Source organism: Erinaceus europaeus, chromosome 10 (genome assembly GCF_950295315.1).
Source record: "Erinaceus europaeus chromosome 10, mEriEur2.1, whole genome shotgun sequence".
Classification (NCBI taxonomy): domain Eukaryota; kingdom Metazoa; phylum Chordata; class Mammalia; order Eulipotyphla; family Erinaceidae; genus Erinaceus; species Erinaceus europaeus.
In genome coordinates this window covers 47,634,408-47,655,992 of record NC_080171.1, presented here as the reverse complement: position 1 = coordinate 47,655,992, position 21,585 = coordinate 47,634,408, and the positions used below count along the sequence as shown (strand labels likewise).

The following is a 21,585-nucleotide window of genomic DNA, read 5'->3' as shown; positions in this document are numbered from 1 at the left end:
CTGTCTAGTCAATTATAGAAATACTGTCATATATATTTTTATAAACTTATTTTTTTCTTTGTTTATTGTTGTTTTTATTACATGCTTTTCCATCCTTTTTAGATTAAACCTTAGAATTCATTAATTCATGCAGATAATTCTTTATTATGATCTTAGGTATATAGAGAACTAGCTTTATAAACAATTTAAGACCCCAGGAAATAAAATGTGTTGTCACAATTTACATTAAATAAAGAAAATACTAATCTTCCAACTTTCCATTCTATGGAAATCCTTAATTGACCTATCTTAATCTCTTTTTTATATGCTTATTTGCACTCATACACATATGTGCTCACACATAGACATTCACAATTTTTCTTTAAATATCGACCTAAACTGTTATGCAGGCTGTTAAAACTAGAGTCATTCAGTGAATGGTAGAAATAAATTAGAATCATATAATCCCCTGCCCAAGAAAAAAAAAATCTTTGCTGTTTAAGATAAATAACCCTTTAGATCCTGTAGATTACCAGGATTCCTTGTTCCCTAAATTTCTTTCATGAAGTGTCTTTTTTTCTTAACATTTTCTTCCATGAAACAATATTTGGAATTACATTGGAAGTTCAGTGAATAATCCTTCCAAAAAAGAGTCTAGTCTTCCCCTACTTTGAATGGAACCGTAGCATTATTCCTGACCAATTAAGCTTTGTAGTCATTGCCTGAATCTAGACTCTATCCTCATCTCTTCCTCTTTGTTTCTTGTTATGAACCCAGCTTAATCTAGAGTGGTGGTAGAAGAACATATTATAGAGACTGAAATAAACTAACAATTCAGTTAACATAACTTGACTGGTATTAAGAAAAGCTGTGCTTATTGAGACAATGCAATAAATTTCTTTTTTTTTTTTGTCATTTGTGATAGCTAGCTAGGAACTTAGTGTGTGCATTCATGCATACCTGGGTATGTAATTTGAGTTTCAGGAGTTCAAGAACAGCCAGTTGAAGTTCCAGGTTTCATTATTTTATATGGAATACCAGATGTGATGCCGCACTAGAATGCATTCTGTTTCACTTCTCACTCCACCTTGCCAGGAGCTCTTATATTCCTGTAATAATAGCCAGAGTTTTATGCTTTGCAGCAGCTGCTTATAACATCTGCCAGATAATTACTGAGCTGAATCAGAATTCACCTGCCTTAACCTAAAGTGTGGGATGAATTCCTGATCAAGGAATAAAAGATTGATTGCAGTTACATTTTTCCATGCTTGTTAATAATCACTGCTATAGTCACCAGTAAAGAGCAGATGCTTTTCTGGGGGAGGTGTAGATGGGAGGGAGGTGGAAAGGGGAAAAACAACAAGGAGCACCCACTTTTAACTACATATGTATGCATAGCACATTCAGCACAAGACATTGACATTTGTTAACACCATTGTAAAAAGATGCCGCGGCGTATGCTTCATATTCTAGATTTTCTACAGCACCTGCTGATGATCGAGCCCCCTTTTATGTGTGAGTATTGGTGATTCAAATGCTCATTATGGTTGTGTGTTTCAACTTGTCTGTAAAAACCATTACATGTTTTCATAACGTCCCAGTGCAGGAATAGATCCAAATAGAGATTCACTATATCCATTTGGCTGTTTGAATTCTTCATTAAGTTAACAATATAAATTCCAACAGAGCTATGATATTGTTATGTTTTCACATTGCACTTATGATTCTGAGCTCATCATTTGAAAATCATCTTTTTCTAATTACTAAGTATACAAACTCTTTGTAAGGAAATGTTCCCATCTGCATGTCTCTGGATCAATAACTATCTCACAATTTGACATAACTAATGTTCTTTTTTTCACTTCATGTGTGGCTCACAATTAGTTTACGTGTAAGAGTTTGTAACACAACATTCTAATGCTGTTTGAGTGTATTTATGAAGCTTATAAATTAATTATGGTGTTCTTTGTTGGTGACAAAAGAGATTTTGTGTGACTATGAAACTAGATATATTTTAGAACTACTCTGCATGGGCTACTGCATTGAAGGATGCTTATAGCTGGTTACCTTGCAGTCTGTATTGGGATAGATATTTACTTACTTTCTCCTCTTTCTTACTGTTTCCATAAGTATTAGAAAATTATTTCTAAATCTTCTCCACTTGATAAAAGGGAAAGAACTTTGAACAGATACAAAGGCTCATTTTTAACATTGTTTCTCTCTATTCTTAAGCCAACTAAAATGAAATATTTTGAGCTGAATATTTTTCTGGTACTGTGTTACAACTCTATTCCCAATTCTCATCTTTTTGTGGTCTGTCTTCTTAAGGCTTCATTTATCTAAATTTTATTTTTACTGAATTTTCAGAATTGATGTCAGTTTTCTTGAGTAAGCTTAGTAGGTTTTAGGTTGTGCATGCTTATATTTATTTTTCTTCAAGTAATATAAAATCTTTGACATACTGTGGTGTACATTTTTTACATTGTAGTTGAAGGGGAAAAGGCAAATATTGCTATTCAGTATATTGCCATTTGTAGTGTTAGGGAGAAGGTGCTTTATAACTGAATAAATAAAGTAGTACTAGAAGATAACTGTCTCACCCAGCCTCCCTTAAATCCTAATTGTGCTTCCTTCTTCATATTGTGATCCTTAATATAGGTTAAGTGTCATGTGAAATTCCTTAGACTCAATGAGTGGTCAGGCTGTTAGAGCTCCTTTAAATTTGAATCATTATTCTCAGCTTACAACAACCTCATAAAAAGTGGTTGTTCTTTTGTGACTGAGAGTAATCAATTCATGGGTGGTAATTTATACTCTTATAATACTACATGAACACTAGAACTGTGTTCTTACTCTAAATGCAATGCTCTCTTAAAGTGGATTTTTTTTAACAACCAGTATATATAAATTTATAAATTCTCCTTGTTCAAAGCAGTATGCCATTGGCATGATCCTTATTTTATTATATTATAAAATAATCTTTTTACCTTTGCCATTCCATTACTATGATTTTAATACTTACTGTCTTTTGACTAAGTTATAGTTTATTTACTAATCTTCAATTCTTAAATATTTCATACATGTGTTTTTTAGTTGCACAAGCATACTGAGCAGACTTCAATTGCAGTATTTTTTCTACCTTGCTATTCATTAAAGAATAAGGAATATCCTACTTGAAAAATGTTTATCAACTATCTACTCTTAGAGAACAGAAGTAAATCTCAGTGCATTTCATATTATTTGCATTTAGTTAATTGCTGAATTAGAAAGTTACTAACATAAAAACTAAGCTGTTCTCTGAAACCAAAGTGAACATAAAAGAAGGTCTGGGAGATTGCTCTCTTTAAGAGCACCAATTTGCATCTCTGAGACTTCAAAGACTATAGATTCAAGACCTGACATCAACTTAGCATTGCTCTGGTTTTTCATATTTCTCTTTCTCTCTCTGTCCTTCTCACCCTCCCTCCCATACATACACACATAGTATGTACATATTTAAATATATTCTTTACAAGATTTAAATTTAATTTCATTAAAAGTTGTACATTTGTAAATGTTTATGTAAACTTACAATGATTTAATTCAAATCTGAGAGTTCATACCTCAGTAAAGCTAAAGCAAAATTATTGATAGTTTATGATATCTATAATCATTTATGTATTTTAGGGCTACATACATAATTTATGCTATATAATACTATGCAGAATAAACATAATTTGATTCTGCTAAGTAACACAAAAATATTTAGAGGAAATTTATGCTATTACTGATAGTTATTTCTCTAAGGATTTATAGACCTTCCTAATTAAAAAAAAATACTGTTAGGGTCCTCACTTGTAAATGCAAATAGTGCTGCTTTTCTCCCACATATGATTAATGGTAAAAATGTAGTTTATCTTTAGAACTTTAAATTTAAATAGCTTTTTATTTATTACATATAAGAAAGTTTCACATTAGGCAGAGAGAAGGAGAGATTGCAAAGAGATAAGCCCTCCAGTAAATACTTGCCTGATGTATAGCATGTAAAGATCTTCTCCCATTCTGTGAGGGGTCTCTTGGTTTGGGTAGTGGTTTTTTTGCTGTGCAGAAGCTTTTTAATTTGATGTAGTCCCATAGGTTTATGCTAGCCTTAGTCTTCTTTGTAATTGAATTTGTTTAATTGAAGATGTCTTTAAAATGTATACGGAAGAGTTCTGCCAATATTTTCCTATAAGTATCTGATAGTTTCTGGTCTAACATTCAAGTCTTTGATCCACTTGGAATTTGCTTTTGTATTTGGTGAAATACAGTGGTTCAGTTTCATTCTTCTGCATGTTTCAACCCATTGTTTCCAACACCATTTGTTGAAGACATCTCCGCTCCCCATTTAATAGTCTGGGTACTTTTGTCAAAGATTACATGTCCATAGGTGTGGGGCTTACTTCTGGGCTCTCAATTCTGTTCCACTGGTCAGTATTTCTATTCATGTTCCAATACCCAGCAGTTTTGATGACAATGGCCCTGTAATACAATTTGAGATTGCAGAGTGTGATGCCTTCAGTTCTGTCCTTTCTTCTCAAGATTGTTTTTAGCAATTCTAGGTCTTTTCTGGTTCCAGATTAACATTTGTAGCATTGTTCTATTCTCCTAAAAAATGTGGTTCGAATCTTGATGGGTATAGTATTAAATTTGTAGACGGCTCTGGGTAGTATATTCATTTTGATGATGTTAATTCTTCCAACCCATGAACATGAAATATCTTTCCACTTTTTTGTGTCTTTTTCAATTTTCTTGAGTAGTGACTCAATATTTTCAGTATACAAGTCTTTCACTTCTTTGGTAAGGTTTATTCCTAGATATTTTATTGTTTTTGTTACTGTAATAAAAGGAATTAATTTCTGGATTTCAACTTCTTTTTTATTTATTTTTTATTTAAGAAAGGATAAATTAACAAAACCATAGGGTAGGAGGGGTACAACTCCACACAATTCCCACCACCCAATCTCCATATCCCATCCCCTCCCCTCCCCTGATAGCTTTCCCATTCTCTATCCCTCTGGGAGCATGGACCCAGGGTCTTTGTGGGTTGTAGAAGGTGGAAGGTCTGGCTTCTGTAATTGCTTCCCTGCTGAACATGGGCGTTGACTGGTCAGTCCATACTCCCAGTCTGCCTCTCTCTTTCCCTAGTAGGGTGGGTCTCTGGGGAAGCGGAGCTCCAGGACACATTGGTGGGGTCTTCAGTCCAGGGAAGCCTGACCGGCATCCTGATGGCATCTGGAACCTGGTGGCTGAAAAGAGAGTTAACATACTAAGCCAAACAAGTAGATCAGAAGCAACCAGTGGCACAGCTATATAAGATACTGGGTACTATACAGCAAACCCTAAGAAAAGGACTTTTCAAAGTTAACCCAATTACCAAATAATGTGATGATAACATTAACTATCCATTGTCTTTTTGAACCCTTAGACAGCAGGAACCTCACATTTCCACTATAGAGCCTATATTTCCCCCAGTCCTGGAACCTTAGGATAGGGCCCACTTTCCCACATGCCTCTCCCAATCCATATCAAATAATATTGCATCTGCCGATTGCAACCTAATCAGTGCAACAATTGCCACCTCAACATGCTTCAGCTCAGACTTTGTCCAGAGACTTCAGGTGTGGAATGACAACCCTTCAGCTTCATTACTCGGGTGAGACCTTTCCTTTCATAGTATTCTCTAATTCCATCCCAGGTGGATCACTTTTTAATAAAGTCCAAAAACCTAGATATAGACGAGGTTCTGTGAGAGAGAGCATATGTTCACACGTATCCATAAACTAGTGCAAAATATATACCTGAAAGCAGAAGTACACTAGAGTTTGCAGTGAGTACTCCCCCCCCCAACACTTCCTCTCCACTATTACAACCTTTGGGTCCATGATTGCTCAACAGTTTGTTTGGATATCAACTTCTAACTTAGTGTTTGCATAGAGAAATAACACTGACTTTTGAATGTTAATTTTGTAGCCTGACACCTTACTGTATTGCCTGATGATTTCTAAAAGCTTCTTGCTGGATTCCCTAGTTTTTTCTATGGATACTATCATGTCATCTGTAAATAGGGAGAGTTTGACTTCTTCTCTTCCAATCTCTATCCCCTTAGTTCCTTGCTTCTGCCTGATTGCTATGGCAAGAACTTCCAACATTGTGTTGAATAGTAATGGTGATAGTGGGCAGCCCTGTCTATTACCTGATCTGAGGGGAAATGCTTCTAGATTTTCGCCATTGAGTATGATGTTGGCTGTAGGTTTGCTATATATCAACTCCACTATCTTCAGGAATTTTCCATCTATTTCCATTTTTGTAGTGTTTTGATCATAAAGGGATGTTGGGTTTTGTCAAAGGCTTTCTCTGCATCTATTGATATGACCTTGTGGTTTTTGGTCCTGCATTTATTGATGTGGTGGATCATGTTGATTGATCTACATATATTAAACCAATTTTGCATCCCTGGGATAAACCCCACTTGGTTATGATGAACAGTCTTTTTAGTATACTGCTGTATCTGCTTGGCTAGAATTTTGTTCAGTATTTTAGCATCTATGTTCATCAGAGATATTGGTATGTAGCTTTCTTTTTTGGTTGTTTACCTGTCTACTTTTGGTATCAAAGTGATGTTAGCTTCATAGAAGCTAGAAGGGAATATTCCAGTGTCTTCAATCTTCTTGAAGGCTTTTAAAAGTAGAGGTATTAGTTCTTCTTTGAAGGTTTTATATAATTCACTTGTAAAGCCATCTGGTCCAGGACTTCTTATTTTTGGGAAGGTTTTTGATAATTGTTTCAGTTTCATTAGTTGTGATGGTCCTGTTATCTAGTTCCTCTTTACTTAATTTTGGAAGTTTGTAGGTATCTAAGAAATTGTCCATTTCTTCCAGGTTCTCTAGCTTGGTGGCACAGATTTGGTCATAGAAGTCTTGTATGATATGCTGAATTTTTGTGGTGTCTGTTGTGATATCTCCTTTTCCATTTATGATCGATTTATTTGGGTCTTCTCCCTTTTTTGTTTTGTGACTCTGGCTAAAGGATTGTCGGTTTTGTTCACTCTTTCATTTATTTTCATTGGTCTTTTGTATGGTTTTCTTATTTTCAATATTCTTGATTTCTGCCCTAACTTTTGTTATTTCTGTCCTTCTGGTTGCTTTAGGGTTCCTCTGGTCTTCTTCTAAGTCTATAAGATGTGCAATCAGGCTGTTTATTTGTGCTTTTTCTTGTTTCCTAATGTGTGCTTGTATGGCTATGAAGTTCCCTCTCAGTATTCCCTTAGCTATGTCCCAAATATTTGGATAGATTTTGTCTTCATTTTCATTGAACTCTCAAAACATTTTGATATCTTCCTTTATTTCCTCTTTGACCCAGTAGTTGTTAAGTAGTGTACTGTTGAGCTTCACATTTTGGGACTATTACTAATCTTTTGTTGATTTTTAAGTGTTAGTTTAATTCCACTGTTGTCTGAGCAGAAGCTTCGGGTGATTTCAGTGCTCTTGAATTTTCAGATGCTGTCTTTGTGGCTTAACATATGGTCTATTCTTGACCCATATGGACTGGAGTAAAATGTGTCTTCCAGTTTCTTGGGATGAATGACTCTGAAAATGTCCGATAGTTCTAGTTTATCTATCTCCTCATTTAACTCCCTCATGTCTTTATTTATGTTCTGCCTGGATGCTCTGTAAAGTTGAGAGAATGGGGTTTTGAAGTCCCCTACTATGACTGTGTTGCTGTTAACATATTGCTGTAGCTGTTTCAGTAGATGTTTGATGTATTTAGATGGCTTCTCATTGGGTTCATAGATTTTAATAATTGTTAAGTCCTATTGATTAACTGATTGCCTGAGCATTAAGTAGTGTCCATCCCTATCTTTTTTTATTTTATTTATTTTAAAGTCTATCGTGTCAGATATGAAAATAGCTGTTCTTGCCCTTTTTTGTGGGTCATTGGCTTGTGTGATGGTTTCCCATCCCTTCACATTGAGTCTGTGTTTGTCTTGTTGAGTTAGGTGGGTTTCCTGTAGATAGCATATTGTTGGGTTGTGTTTTCTTATCCATCTTCCTACTCTGTGCCTTTTAATAGGATAATTCAGGCCATCGCCATTTATTGATATCAAAGATTGAAGATATTTTAACCCCATTCTTGTAGGTTTTTATAGTGTTCTGATCTATGGCATGTTTATGGTGGTCTGGCTGTTTATAGGAGACCTTTCAGAACTTCCTTCAGGGCAGGTTTGGAGATAGTTCATTCTTTCAACTGTTGCTTGTCTGAGAAGGTTTTGATGCCTCCATCTAGTCTGAATGACAGTCTAGCAGGATACAGTATTCTTGGTTGCAAGCCTTTCTCATTGAGCACTCAATAGATATCTTGCCATTCTCTTCTGGCCCATAGTGTTTGTGTGGAGAAGTCTGCTGCTAATGTTATGGGTTTTCCTCTGTAGGTGACTCTTTGTTTTTCTCTTACAGCCTTCAGGATCCTTTCTTCATCCTTAATCCTTTTCATTATAAATACCATGTGTCTTGGTGTCTAAGTCTGAGTTAATTCTGTTTGGAGCCCTCTGGGCTTCTTGAACCTTTATGTCTTTGATGTTGTCTAGACTAGAGAAGTTCTCAGCTATTATTTCCTGAAGAATGCTTCCTTCCCCTCCCTCTCTTTCTTCCTCTGGTAAGCCAATAATGCATATATTATTTCTTTTGAAGTCATCCCATAGGTATCTGTTGTTGTTTTCAGTATCTCTTAATCTCTTTTTGAGATCTCTTACTTTTTTAGTTGTCTCTAATTCATCCTTGATCTTGCAGATTCTGTCTTTAGCCTCATTCTATCCTCTTTCCCCTCCACTGTTTTCTGGAGTTCATCTATTTTGTTTCCCTGTTCTGATACTGCTTTAGCTTGTTCAGCTAGTTGTGCTTTTAGCTCAGCTATTTCAGATTTCAGCTCTCCAATAACCTTGAGATAATTAGTGTTTTCTTCCAGAGTCTGTTTGTTGTTTCTGCATTTCTGATGACAATTCTTTCAAACTCTTTACTCACTCCTGTGATTATTTCTTTAACTAGTGTTTGGATGTTGACCTCATTATTTTGTGTTTCAACCTTTGGGGGGCTTTTAGCTGGACTCCTGACCTGTTTCATTTCTCCAATATTTCTCCTTTTTAGTTTAACCATTTTATATAGTATGTTATGAGGTCCCTCTCTCAGTACTTTTCAAATTACTGATCACTCTTGTCTGGATTGACTCGTGTCTAAGTAAGGTAATTAAAGGGTTCACAGTTGTGGAAATTGACCATGTTTCAATATTATTTTAATCCCTGATTTGGGGCTTCAAAGGCTTCAGAGGCTTAAAAGCCTCTTTTGTTCTTTTTCTTTCCTGTAGGCTATGGTAGCCAGAGAGCTTTTAAACTATAAGTAGGCTTCTTAGCTTTATCACTGACTCCTGACTAAGAGATAAAGCAGGGTGTGGCAGAAATAATCCAGTGTTTATGCAAAGAGACTCTCAGATCCCCACCGCTAGGCCAAGGAGGTATAGATCTCCTGAGTTTCCTCATGAGTTCTCTGTCCCCTGGTGTCAGCACAGGGCCTCCCCCCACCCCCAGCCCAGCTGCTCCAGATTCTGAGGGAAATAGCAATGAAGACTCACAGCTGCATTTGATGAGTGTTAGGAGAGTCCTCTCCTCCCTTCAGCTGTCTTTTTGGTGGTGAAACAGACTGGAGTTGGTGTCTCAACTGGTAAACTGCTAGACTGTTACCAGCCACGTAATCTCTCCCTAGGCTCTTCTCTGTCCATGAACCACATGTGTCTGTACTCAGCATTGATTTGGTGGGTTCCTGAAGTTGTTCTAGTTCTGTCTTGCTGTGGTCCCAGGTGCTCTCCCCTGGTATTCCTAGTTGACCCAGGAGAGGAGAGAAGAAAAACACAGCTACTGCTGCTCTGTAGCCCCACCTCCGGAAGTACCTCCTGAAGCTCTAACACTTGACCCATTTCCTAAGCCATAAATTTTATTTTCTGTTACCATTCTTTACTGCATGATCCTTTATCCCTTTGAAGCTTGGATTTTCTGCTTTTTATGGTAGCTAAAGAAGTTATATGAAAAAGTAGGGATGAAGAGGCAATATAATTTCATTGCTATGCTTTGAAAGTTTTGACAATCATATTTATCCTTCTGTTTTCATGTATTATGTTTTTTTCCAGAATTACCTATGTGCCTTCAGAACATTTGGAAGAGTTCAGAGTAAACTTGGGACAACAATCTGGAGGAATAATGGCACTGGATATTTTTTCTTCATACACTGGCAGGCGAGTGAACCAGCAAATTTGTTACAGTGATTGAATGATATAAAAAATAGAGTTTTTACTTTTGGATAAGGAAAAATGAAAAGACTGAATTATTTCTCCTCTTTCAAGAATTGAAGAAAACATTCTTTCCTCCACCATAGTTTCATTAATTATCAAATAATGTAGCAAACTTTGAGATATTGAAATTTTCAGTAAAAATTAGAATCAAATTTAATTGCACCATCTGAAATTAACACTTATATTATTAAATTTATTACGATACTCCCAAAATGGAGTCATTTAATTTTTGTTCATGCATTTACAATGAAAGAGGGGAACAGAGGGGTTCGAGAGGGTATTGGTGTCCTGTTCTATAGTGGTGGATACAGGTCCAAGTTGGAGCTTAGATATTTTTCTGACACCTGTCAGAAGGAAATGAAACATTGTTTGTATGTGCCAATAACTGCTATAAACCATTAAACCTTCAATAAAATTATTTTTTAATATACCTTTAAAGAAATACAAATAAGGTTTGTATTTCCCCTTAAGAAAGGCAGACATTAGGAGGGAAGATCACCCACCTAGTATAGTATGAACTTTAATCACAGTGTATTTGGTTTGGGTATGAGCTCCATGCCACATGAGAATGTCATAGTACTGTGAAGATTTGCTACTGTGATGTCTTCCCCTCTCTTTATGTCTATCTCTCTAAATTCAAAAGAATACAGAGTCAGCCAGAGAATGATGAAATCATACAGTTAATAGACCCCAGAGCCACAAACACACACACACAAAAAACCAGAAATTAGGTTTTGATAAAGCTGATAACTAATTATAAGGAGAGAAATAATGTTAAATTGCTTTTTTCCATGAAGAATGTAGTATTTCAGGGACCAGTTGGTGGCGCACCTAGTTGAGCGCACATGTTTCAGTGCGCAAGGACCCGGGTTCAAGCACCTCATCCCCACCTGCAGTGGGAAAGCTTCACAAGTCGTGAAACAGTGCTGTAGGTGTCTGTCTCCTTCTCTTTCTATCTCCCCCTTCTTCTCAATTTCTAGCTGTCTCTATCAAATAAATAAAGATTAAAAAATTAAAAAAACAAACAATAGAATGTATTATTTTATATTGTCAACTGTAGTCTTTTTTCTTTGCATTGGTAACTAGATACCAAATTAAGTATGTTGCAGAGTAGAAATGACTTTGCCAACATTCTGAAGTCTTCTCAAAAGACTTCTACCATGCCTAAGAAATTATCTGAAGATCCTAGTGTCCTGTGAGGCTGCAGACATTGCATGATAACTTCATTGTTTCATTTTTTAAAAGGCTGGAGAGACAGCATAATGGTTATGCAAAAGACTGTCATGCATGAGGCTATAACATCCCAGGTTCTGTCCCTAGCATCACCACAAGCTAGAGCTGAGTGTTTGTTTGCAAACAGCATATGGCCATAGTATGCAGAGAATTTTAAGTAAGGGAAAAGTATATTGTGTGTTTAATAAAGGGAAGAATGTTATATCTGATGGGGCCTTATGGATGAATTGAATAGTCACTATGTCCTATATAAACTCAGCAACATTCTTATCTAGAATTTTCTTCTTATATTATTGCCAGTAGTCTATGTAGTTTTCTGTCAAAGTAGTGAAATTAGGCATTCTTTTTTAAATTTTATTTATAAAAAGGAAACACTGTCAAAAGCCATAGGATAAGCGGGGTATAACTCCACACAATTACCACCACCAGAACTCCATATTCCATCCCTTCCCCTGATAGCTTTCCTATTCTTTAGCCCTCTGGGAGTATGGACCCAGGGTCATTGTGGGATGCAAAAGGTGGAAAGCCTGGCTTCTGTAATTGCTTCTCCGCTGAACATGGGCATTGACTGGTTGATCCATACTTCAAGCCTGTCTCTGTTTTTCCCTAGTGGGGCAGGGTTCTGGGGAGGTGGGGCTCCAGGACACATTGGTGAAGTTGTCTGCCCAGGGAAGTCAGGTTGGCATCATGTTAGCATCTACAACTTGATGGCATTCACAGAAACCAAATCTTCCACTTTCTGCAAATGCACTTTTTAAACCTCACTGCTGGGGCTTCACCACTCTGGCATGACTTTCCAGATAGAGGTAGAAACAAAAAGAGACATAACAGCACTGAAACTCTCTCCAATGTGGTGAAAGCTGGGCTTGAACCTGGGTCACACAAATGGCAAAGCAGCAAACTGTACAAGTAAGCTGTCTTGACATTCCAATAACAGATAACCTTTATATGTATGAAATGGCTAGTTATAATAGCAGACAACAGAGGTTATATATATTCTGCAGAGGAATAACAGTGTCAAAAGTAGCTTTCTCTCAAATAAATATTAAATGTTCTTAAAGTTCCAGAACTTAAGAAAATGTTCTATATCAGCATCTTTGAGTTATTTGAAATAATGTTTCAGAAAGACATAAGAATGCCTAATTTTATCCCTGTAGATATGAGCTCACATTCTGTGGTCATGAGTAGGAACGTTCCAAGCTGCCCCAATTTCAGAACCCATCTTCCTCAGGTGGAAGACAGAGTATGTTGTCCACCCTCCCTTCGGAGGATGGAACATTCTCTACTGTTGTTGGTCCATGTTGAGAGAAAAATAGAGACAGACTGGGAATATGGATCGACAGGCCAATACCCATGTTCAGTGGAGAAGTAATTACACATACCAGACATTCCACCTTCTGCACCCCATAATGACCCTGGGTCCATGCTTCCAGAGGAATAAAGAATAGGAGAACGGTTTCAAGGGAGAGGGTGGGATACGGAACTCTGGTAGTGGGAAATGTGTGGACTTTTAACCCTCTTATTCTATGGTGTTGATATTTTTTATTTTGTAAATAAATTTTTTAAAAAGTACATTTGCTATTAATATAAGGGTGTTCAAAGAAAAACAAAAACTGCAATCTACATGTTTTAGTGGAGAAATACATACCAGAAAAGTTCAGTGATTTGCTTACTTCCATAGTTACTAAGTGACAGAGATAGTGTTAGAATGTAAACTGTGAGCCTTCAGGTTCATACAAGTTGTATTTAGAGAAAGAATGTTACAACCTCATGTGAAAATGGGTCAGTGTAGCATGGAGATTAATATTTCATGTTTTGCATGTGCCTGCTTTGCCATCTGTGTGACCCAGGTTTAAACCTGCACTCCCAGAAAATTAAAGGTAGCTTCTTTTGGTGGTTTAATGTCTTTCTCCCTCTATCTCTTTCTGTCTGAAAATTTAGCATGAAGTGGTGAAGCCATGGGTGATGGTGGTGGGGTTCTCTTAGCAGGATAAGATAGCTCATCTGAATAGTGTGCCTGCTTTGTCATGCACATGACCCAGGTGCAAGTCTGGTTTCTGCTGCCCTGGCAAAGCTTCAGTTTGTGGTGTCTTTTTCTTCTTGCCCTGTTTCTGTTATAAAAAAATAAAAAGTCAGCTTAGAGTGCTGGAGCTCTAGCAATAACAAAATAACGAAGTTTAGATTTTTGGTAAAGATGGCTTTAATTAGACTTATGAAATAACTCCCTTGAATAGTATACTTTATCATGTGAGCACAATTCAAGCCTGAACCCAGATGTATCTGAAGGTTGCTTCAGACCTGTGGTCTCTTTCACTCTGTCTGCCTCTATCTATAAATAAATAAATAAATAAATAAATAAATACCTCAATTGACATCTTACCTCTGCTTCTTTACTATATGACTTTATACCAATTACTACATATGTGAAAATATTTTATAGTATAATTGATAGTTACTGATAAAAATTTCACTGGCATTCTATAGTCGAACACAGATAGAATGAGGTCTCATAGGGAGCAGGTAGATGGCATAATGGTTATACAAAGAGACTCTCATGTGTGAGGTTCCAAAGTCCCAGCTTCAGTACCCCACACCACTGTAAGCCAGTGCTGATATGCTCTGGTAAAATAATAGTCATCATCATAATAATAATAATAATAAAATATACAAGATCTCATTTATTCTTGGTTTGAAAATGCAGGATTGGGAGTCGGACAGTAGCGCAGTGGGTTAAGCACACGTGGTTCAAAGCTCAAGGACCAGCAGTTCCAGCCCCCGGCTCCCCACCTGCAGGGAACTCACTTCACAGGCAGTGAAGCAGGTCTTTAGGTATCTATCTTTCTCGCTCCCTCTCTTCCCCTCCTCGCTCCATTTCTCTCTGTTCTATCCAACAATGACAGTATCAGTAACAACAACAATAACAGCTACAACAATAAAACAACAAGGGCAACAAAAAGGGAAAATAAATAAATGTTTTTAAAAAGAAAAAGAAAATGCAAGACAATAATAACTGGTCCATTCTTTTGTTTGGAAACACAAAACTGGAGTCATATACACTATAGTATAAAAATAATAAAGACACTTATGAAGCAAATATGGACTAATGTAATGATTCAAGATATTGGGGTCATTTGAAGAAAATGAGATTTTTATATCTAATAAGTCAGGATATTTGTCTTACAGAGGTAAACCAAAAGCCTCGCTTTTGCATCTCTTTATTGCATATTCTGGTTTAGGGTTTCACTTTAGACTATCAATAATTCTCAGTTTACTTACAAAATAGATTTTATGTCCATTCTTAACAGTCATGTCCCACTATTAGGTTGAAACTCTAAGACTCAAGTTTCTTTCAGAACCACTGCTTGCCTCAGAAAGGGAGACAGTAATACTAGAAGCTTTTTTAAAATTTAAATTTATTTATAAAAAGGAAACACTGACAAAAACCATAGGATAAGAGGGGTACAATTCCACACAATTCCCACCACCAGATCTCCGTATCCTATCCCCTTCCTTGATAGCTTTCCTATTCTTTAACCCTCTGGGAGTATGGACCCAAGGTCATTCTGGGATGCAGAAGGCGGAAGGTCTGGCTTCTGTAATTGCTTCCTTGCTGAACTTGAGAGATAACAGGGACCAAGCTGGTTTTTTTTTTTTTTTAATTGAAGGGAAAGTGGTAGTTTATCCTTATAGAAAACAAAGATACTTAACTCCTAGGATACATGATACAAATTTCTCCATGCTTCAACAGGAAAGAAACATACTAGGAAAAAAAATGTTATAAAATCAAGTTGTGGTAGAGCCAGGTGGTGGCGTCCCTGGTTGAGTGTACATGTTACAAATGCACAGGGACCTGGGTTTGAGCCCCCAGTTTCCACCTGCAGAAGGGGAAACTTCACAAGTGGTGAAGCAGTGCTGTGAGTGTCTCTGTCTCTTCCCCTCTCTATCTCCCCTTTCCCTCTCAATTGCTGTCTCTATCCAATAAATAAATAAAGATAAAAGTTAAAAAATAAGTTGTGGTATATTGATTTTCATGTAAAGTGATTATCATAATTGAACAGGTTTTCTTCCCCCTGATGTAGAATGTTATATATAGATTGGCGAAGCAAGGTGAAAATATGAAGTAGTTCTGCATTTCCAAGCCAAATCAGTAGGAAAAGTATATAAGAAAATCTGCATAGTTTTAATTGGATCTTGTAGTTATCACTGTCTACCTCTTTAACAGAGACATTCCAGAACTACCAGAGAGAGAAGAAGGAGAGGGAGAAGAAAGTGAACTACAAAATGCAGCATACAGCAGTTGGAATCAGCCCCGGCGGTAAGAACTATTAGTCTTCTGCCTACTTAGTGTTTAAAAGATAGGCTGTAGGGGGTCAGGCGGTGGCACAGTGGGTTAAGCGCACGTGGCGCAAAGCGCAGGGACCAGCGTAAGGATCCCGGTTCGAGCCCCCGGCTCCCCACCTGCAGGGGAGTCGCTTCACGGGCGGTGAAGCAGGTCTGCAGGTGTCTGTCTTTCTCTCCCCCTCTCTCTGTCTTCCCCTCCTCTCTCCATTTCTCTGTCCTATCCAACAACAAAGCAACGTCAACAATGGCAATAATAACCGCAACGAGGCTGCAACAACTAGGGCTACAAAAAGGGGGAAAAAATGGCCTCCAGGAGCGGTGGATTCATGGTGCAGGCACCGAGCCCAGCAATAACCCTGGAGGAGGAAAAAAAAAAAAAAGATATGTTATTAGATTACTACTTGCTACTATGACATGGGACAAGTTGTTTATTCCTAACCCCCCATTTCTTCATGTGCACAGTGGAGAAGTGATGTGTATGAAAATTTGAGCAAAAGTTGAGGCCAAATAAAAATAGACAAAAGTATGCATAGAAAGCTGGAATGGATAATAATTTCTGTAAAATTTGATTTTAGGTTTACCAACACCTGTCAGTTAAAACTGTCTCTAGAATTTTTATATACTAAGTATTCAAAACTATTTAAATGTGTGAATGTAGGGAGGAGTTTACTATCACATGTAGTGGTTACTCTGACCCATCCTTTGTGTTACACCAATGTACTAGATGGTAGAAATGATGAATTTCCTGTGTTTTGATATATAACTATGATGCATTGAGCTGAGGCATGTTTTCATTTTTGGGGAGAGTAAATTGAGGTGGGGGGAGTGGGAATATAGAGAGGGAAAGAGATACCTGCAGCACTGCTTCACCACTTGTAAAGCTTACTCCCTGCAGGTGGGGACGGAGGTCTTCAACCCAGGTCTGTGCACATGATAAAATATACACACTACTAAGTGCACCATCATCTGAACCCAGGAATCTTTTCATGTAATCATGAGGCTTTGAAAAATTTTACTGAGGTGGTATTGGTTTAAGAGGAAACATATACACACACACACACACACACACACACACACACACAGAGTTCTGTCTTTATAGTTACTGATTTGAGAAAGAGAAAAGCCAACAAACAGAGCAGCACTTAGACACAGTGCAAAGATTGAATCTGAGTTCTCAGACATGCATGCAAATTCTGTGCATTAACTACTAAGCTTGATCACCAAGGCTATGTGTACTTTTTTTCATTTTTTTCCCATCAGGGTTATGAGTGTAGCTCTGTGCATCATAATAAATACACTGCTTGTGGCAGTCATTTTTTCCTTTTTATTTTATTTTATTTGATAAGACAGAAATTGAGAGGGGTGGAGAGATATAGAGAAGTACAATTTCATACCTATTCAAAAGTACAGAGCATTTTTATATCTTCTTTAGAAAATATCTATTGAATCTTTTCCCTATTCTTTAGTTGGATTGTTTCTACTGTTAAAATTCAGGGGGTTTGAAAATTTTAGATATTAATCCTTTATCTAGTAATTTACAAATACTTTCCTCATTCTGTGTGTTAACATTTTATTCCATTGATATTATCTTTTAATAAAGAAATGCTTTAATTTTACTGAACTCCATATTGTCTATTTTTATTTTTGTTCTCTTTTAATTGTCTTTGGTATCATATCACATATGCAAGAAATATCTGCCAAATTAAACATAATGAAGCTTTGCCCAGTATTCCCTTTTTTACGGTGTTTTTTTAATTTTTATTTATAAAATGGAAATATTGACAAGACCATACACCACCACCAGAACTCCATATCCCATCCCCTCCCCTGATAGCTTTCCTGTTCTTTATCCCCCTAGGAGTATGGACCCAGGATCATTATGGGGTGTAAAAGGTGGGAGGTCTGGCTTCTGTAATTGCCTCCTGGCTGAACATGAGCGTTATCAGGTCAATCCATATTCCCAGCCTCTCTCTCTCTTTCCCTAGTGGGGCAGGGCTCTGGGAAAGCGGGGCTCCAGGACACATTGGTGAGGTTGTCTGCCCAGGGAAGTCAGATTGTTATCATGGTATCTAGAACGTGGTGGCTGAAAAAGAGTTAAGATATAAAGCAGAGCAAATTGTTGACTCATCATGAACCTAAATGCAAGAGTATTGCAGATGAAGATTTGAGGTCTCTGTTTTGGAAAAAGCTAGTGGGTCTATTTTAGGTATATTCCAAGGGGCCCATACATAACTACTAGTTTTTACCTGAGCCTGACATCTAATATGTAGATGGACCCAAGTTATTGTCTGGGGAGATGGTGTCATAGTTGGAAGTATTTTCTTATTAATAGTTTTTTTACTGTTTAATTTATTTTTACAGGGTTGAACTTTGGCGAGAAACAAGCAAATCCTTGGGCATCAGCATTGTTGGTGGACGAGGAATGGGGAGTCGTCTAAGTAATGGTGAAGTGATGAGAGGAATTTTCATTAAACATGTTCTTGAAGATAGTCCAGCTGGCAAAAATGGAACCTTGAAACCTGGAGACAGAATAGTTGAGGTAAGTTCCAATGAACTTTCATATTATAATTCTTCATTTGTTTCATCCTCCTAACCTAGGGAAGCATCATCATTATATTGATTACCCAGTATTAGAGTAAAATTTGTTTATGCTTAAAGCATTTCTGTTGCTTGCTTCACTGCAGTCATAATTTTTCTCATTATCATTTTCTGATATTATATATTGTGATTTAGTGACTGATATTTTGAAATAACATAAACTAACCTGTTCTTTTGGGTGATAATTAAATTATTTAAAATATATTTACATATACACAAAATGTCTACATTACAATTAAGTTCTGAAATGAGATCTTTTTTTTTCCCTTCATAGTTATTACTAGGCACTCAGTACCCACATGACTCCACTGCTATAAGCAGTTGCTGTTTTCCTTTCCTCTAGATCAGGTATGGGAAATCTTTTTTGTGCCAGTGGCCAACTGGATGCTTATAATATCATTCACAAGCCATACAAAATTATGCAAATTAAAATTAGCATTTAATATTGCTATAAAAAAAACTTCCTAAATTTCAATTCAGTGAATTCCACGTACGTCTGTAGTTCCCTTGGCAGGACCAGACTAAATAGTATGACTCATGGATTGGACATTCCCCATCCTTGTTCTGAATAAAGAAAGACAGACAGGTACTATAGCCAGCACCACTCTAGGACTTGAAAAAAATTTTCCCTTGTAGGTACTCCATATGGAGACCCAGGTCTCAAACCCAAATCCTCACACATGGTAAAGTATGCACTCTACAGTGTGAGCCACCTGACCCTTCCCACTTCCCTCAAGTGAGGTCTTACTTAAAGAAAATACTTATCACTTCACTGTAAACATTGTTGAAGAAATTTTGTGCAGGTGAGTCATTTTGGTATAATCTTTTGTGCTAGGACCTTGGTTGCCTTTCATCTCAGTGCTTCCTCTGTAGTCCAAACTTAAATTTTTCCTCTCCCCATTCTCACTGGTAATTCTGTGTGTGTGTGTGTGTGTGTGTGTGTGTGTGTGTGTGTGTGTGTGTGTGTGAATACACGTGTATATGTGCACAACAGTATATATGTGTATATGAATCTTGTTCTTTTCAGGAGAGGCAATTGGTCAAATTATACTTAATCTTTATATTAAAAATAAGGTTTAATGCTTAAAATAGACTCTTGTTAGTCATATATTCATGTACTCAGCAAATATTCAGAGAGCAGCTGTTGCATTCCAGGCTTTATGACACACTCTGGGGTATCCACAGTAAACAAGTCATCATGTCTGTCAAATGGAATAGGCACGACAAAGAATCACTTCACTTCGGGAACAGAGTGATAAACTATTTGATCAAGAAAACCCTAAATTAAAAGGGTTAAAGAAGGTATTTGTCAGAATTTAGAGAGTTGACTAAGACAACTTCCTAATAGAAGATATTACTTTATTAGTATGGTGACCATTATATTTTATATGAGTGATTCTAATTTTCTAAATTCATATAACTTACATATTAAAATGCTTTAAATGTGTATCAGAGTACAGTATTTCAACCATGATTTTGAAATCAACATTTTTTGTATTATTCACATTTTATTATTGATTGCTTATCTTTAAATGATGAAGAAACAAGATTGAAAACTGAAAGAAACTAAACTGTGTTCACTTATAAGGGGAAATAATGGACAATTCTTCTCTTCATAAAATTCTTCCTTTACATTAGATAACTTTTAGCTCCTTTTAAAAAAACTCTAGTTTTGATTTTATAAGCTTTCCAGTTTTAAATTAACAGAAAACATTTTACTTTATTTTCACTATCAACTATCTTTAACCTATGTTTTATAAGTGTGAAACACCTGTAATTATATCTATAAAGTATTGATCATAGTTTCCATCAAAATATTTTAAAAGATATATTGAAGGAGTTATCTTTTTAAATTTAAAAAATTGTGTGTGTCTTGCAAAATATATTATTTAACAATGATTTGTTGAATAGAATGTACTTAAATACCATGACTTTTTTTAGTAAGTAATCCTGTGCATTTTAGAACACGCTAAGAGTCTCTGAAAATGTAGGTAGGCTGAATGAGTATAGACCTGCAAATTATTCCATTCTAAGTATGTCTGATTTAATATTGTCATAGACAAATATTAGTCTAATAATACTATACTCCCCCATCACTTTTTGTTGTTGTTGTTATTAGATAGAGATAGAGCAGCAAAAAGAGAAAGTGACTACAGCATCTAAGCCTCCTTCAATGTGCTCAGTGACAGGCTCATACCTGGCTTATGCAAATAGGAAAGCAGTACACTATCCAAGTGAGCTATTTTTCTAGTGATTTTATATGCTTCTTGTGAAAGTTATCTTATATTGTGCAGAAATATAATTATTAATTTTATTTTTAAGAATTCTATCCATTCCAATTTTGCTATTTTGTTGTTTATACCCGTTTAACAATTTTGTGTGATAAAATTATGAGTATCCTAAAGTTTGTTTGTTTATATAATTAGCATTTGGCCTTTCAAACTGCTTTTCTTCTTGTTCATTTAGTGCATAAGCAGATCTGATCATTACCTAAGCTGGCTATAGTTAAGAAAAAATTACAAAATAATTCTGTTTTCCGGCTACCATGATAAAAATTACTAAGAACGAGGCACAGTTTCTTGATTTCTAGCTCCTGTCATGTTTGCTATAAAATTCTTTAGTTAACATAACCTAATTTTTCTGAGTATCAGTAATTGGTTTTTAACTTCAAGCTACCCTGTATGTAGAGAAAAATACGCAAAAGCATCGTCAACTTGCTTCTCAAACCATTAGATAAGAAACTGGAAGAAAACTTTGGTAGTGACTTTCAGGATGAAGACAGGGAACTACTTTATATAATTTTTAATAATGCAAAATTGTTATTGTAAAAGAACAACTAAGCATAATAAGGAAAACCCAAAGTTTAATCTTCATTCCATCTGATTATTATTTCAGTTGATTGCTGGAGAAAGAAATTGATTTCCAAAACATGGAACCATAAATCTGCTGAACTGATTAAAATATCTATAGCATCACAAATATTCTTATTATTTGATTCTAAAATAGATTTCGCAGAAACAGTGGCCAGGATCCTAAAACTCCAGATCTACAATTTTCTGATGTTCTATAGCTTCTTGA

At 36.3% G+C, this 21,585-nt stretch overlaps 1 protein-coding gene across 12 annotated transcripts in view; it reads left to right on the top strand.

The window, feature by feature from the left end:
- The window catches only part of MPDZ (multiple PDZ domain crumbs cell polarity complex component), a 163,356-nt gene that overhangs the window by 92,005 nt on the left and 49,766 nt on the right, over positions 1-21,585 (top strand). For all 12 annotated transcript variants that reach the window (XM_060199575.1, XM_060199585.1, XM_060199580.1 and 9 more), the window contains 3 exons: positions 10,174-10,278; positions 15,791-15,883; positions 18,271-18,448. In XM_060199575.1, coding sequence (XP_060055558.1) covers positions 10,174-10,278; positions 15,791-15,883; positions 18,271-18,448 — 376 coding nt within the window. The remainder of the gene's footprint in view (positions 1-10,173; positions 10,279-15,790; positions 15,884-18,270; positions 18,449-21,585) is intronic.